This window comes from Austrofundulus limnaeus, unplaced genomic scaffold (assembly GCF_001266775.1).
Source record: "Austrofundulus limnaeus strain Quisiro unplaced genomic scaffold, Austrofundulus_limnaeus-1.0 Scaffold194, whole genome shotgun sequence".
Taxonomy (NCBI): Eukaryota; Metazoa; Chordata; class Actinopteri; order Cyprinodontiformes; family Rivulidae; genus Austrofundulus; species Austrofundulus limnaeus.
Window position 1 is genome coordinate 352104 of NW_013952596.1, and position 1909 is coordinate 354012.

The 1909-nt window shown below is 44.4% G+C and overlaps 1 protein-coding gene across 1 annotated transcript in view; it reads left to right on the forward strand.

The window, feature by feature from the left end:
* The first annotated feature begins 1143 nt into the window (after positions 1-1143).
* Positions 1144-1909, forward strand: part of LOC106524651 (high affinity choline transporter 1) — a 7149-nt gene continuing 6383 nt past the window's right edge. The window contains exon 1 of the mRNA XM_014018543.1: positions 1144-1463. Within this exon, the coding sequence (XP_013873997.1) occupies positions 1280-1463 (184 nt within the window). The 5' untranslated portion in view covers positions 1144-1279. The remainder of the gene's footprint in view (positions 1464-1909) is intronic.

The following is a 1909-nucleotide window of genomic DNA, read 5'->3' on the forward strand; positions in this document are numbered from 1 at the left end:
GTAAATCTTCTAGCCATCCCTTGTCAAGTCACGTCTGTCTGGTCACGATCCTGCTCCTGGTTTCTGGTTTTTCGTCTCCTGCCTTGTCCCTGAACGGTACCTCATCGGACTCTGACTTCCTGGTTCTGACCCACGCTCTGTCTCCTGGATCCTCGCCTTTCGCCTCACCCCCGTCTGACACTGTCGCTGCCTCTGACTTCCTGGTTCTGACCCACGCTCTGTCTCCTGGATCCTCGCCTTTCGTCACCCCTGTCAGGTGACGTCATCCAAGGGATTCCCTCGACAGCGTCGCTCGCTTGGAGGACTCCGGATTCCTGTTACGCAAGTCTGCTCCACTGTTCAATAAACTGTTTAAATCTTCTCTGGTGTGTGTGACAAATTGTGAAACTCAAAAAGCCCATTCATTACAGGTGGTTACTATAACAGCTGCCCCTTGGGCTAAATTTATCATCAGGAACAAAAATCTCTTTAACATTTGTCAAATTATGAGCGTTAGCTGCACAAAGTGCAAATAAGATCAAATAAAGCWACTGACAACTTTCCAAAACAACAAATAAAAAACATTTTATTCTATTTCTGACACAACTACACATTTTTACTTTAATTTTTGTCTTAATTTCCATCTTGAACACGAGTATTCTTTCCTTCTCACATTTACAACYGAAGCCAGGATGCTTCTGTGACTCTAAATGCTTTTGTAAAATTTCRTGTTCTAATGTGGCTCTGAGATGTGTTCACTTCCTGATGTTTGCCCACCCTCCCAGCCACTGAAGACGGGGGACAACATGTGTCCACCATCTTGGTCAGTGCTGCCAAGTGCGATGGTGAGACCCTATTTTCAAATCTTCATCCCTCGCCCTCCTTCTCTTCTGTATTTTTTACTCCTCTACCTCACCTCCTCTTCTYATTTGCTCCATGTGCAAAGCAAGCAGAGCCGTGTCTCCTCTGATGCTGCTGCTTCTGTCTTCACCCTTTTATTTCACTTTTATATTTAGTATTTTATTTAGCGTAATTAGGGTTTAAAGCTTCTGCATGAAATCAGTGCACTTTTTGTATCAGACAAAGTTGAATTTGTGACCACTTGTTTCCCTCATACCCCCCTCCCCTTCCCCCGCAGGCCAGCAGTCTGGCAAGTATTCAACACAAACACGTCCATGTAATGTTGTTTAGTTGTATTTTCTGTGCAAAAACACCATCTGCGTGTACGATTCTAAAGCCACTCTAACATAATGTTTAATTTGTGTCTCTCAACAGGAAAAGCCCATAAAAGCATCTCAGGATGGCTCTGAATGTGCCCGGTTTGATAGTGATGGTGGTGTTCTACGTGTTGATTTTGGGTACGGGGATCTGGGCGTCGGTTCGCTCCAGGAGGGCGGAGAACAAGTGCTCGGGGGGCAGCATGGAGATAACACTACTGGCTGGACGCAAGATCAACCTACTGGTTGGGATTTTCACTCTGACTGGTAGGAATGGAACGGCCACTTAAAGTTTATTTTTGTGCAAAACAACAATGAATCTGAGAAGATAAATCTGTGAAATGCACTTTTTTAATTCAATTCAGTTTATTTATACAGCACCGACAAGCATCTTCTCAAGGCTCTGTACACAAAAACCAATCAGTCTAAAGAAGCCAGAAGAATGCGTTGAATCTTCACTTCATCACAGTCTCCCATCCTGAGCAGCACATTGGTGACAGTGGAGAGGAAAAACTCCCTTTAACAGGAAGAAACCTCCACCAGAACCAGAACCAGGCTCAGGACCAGCTGAGTTTGAGGGACAGGAAAGAACTGGCCCAGGTGTATTTTCCTCTGGAAGAGAGGCAAAGAAAACAAGTTATTGATAGAATAATTGCAATAAACATGTAGAAGAGAGACTAAAGACAACAGCAGAGTGAGGAAATGTGCTCAGT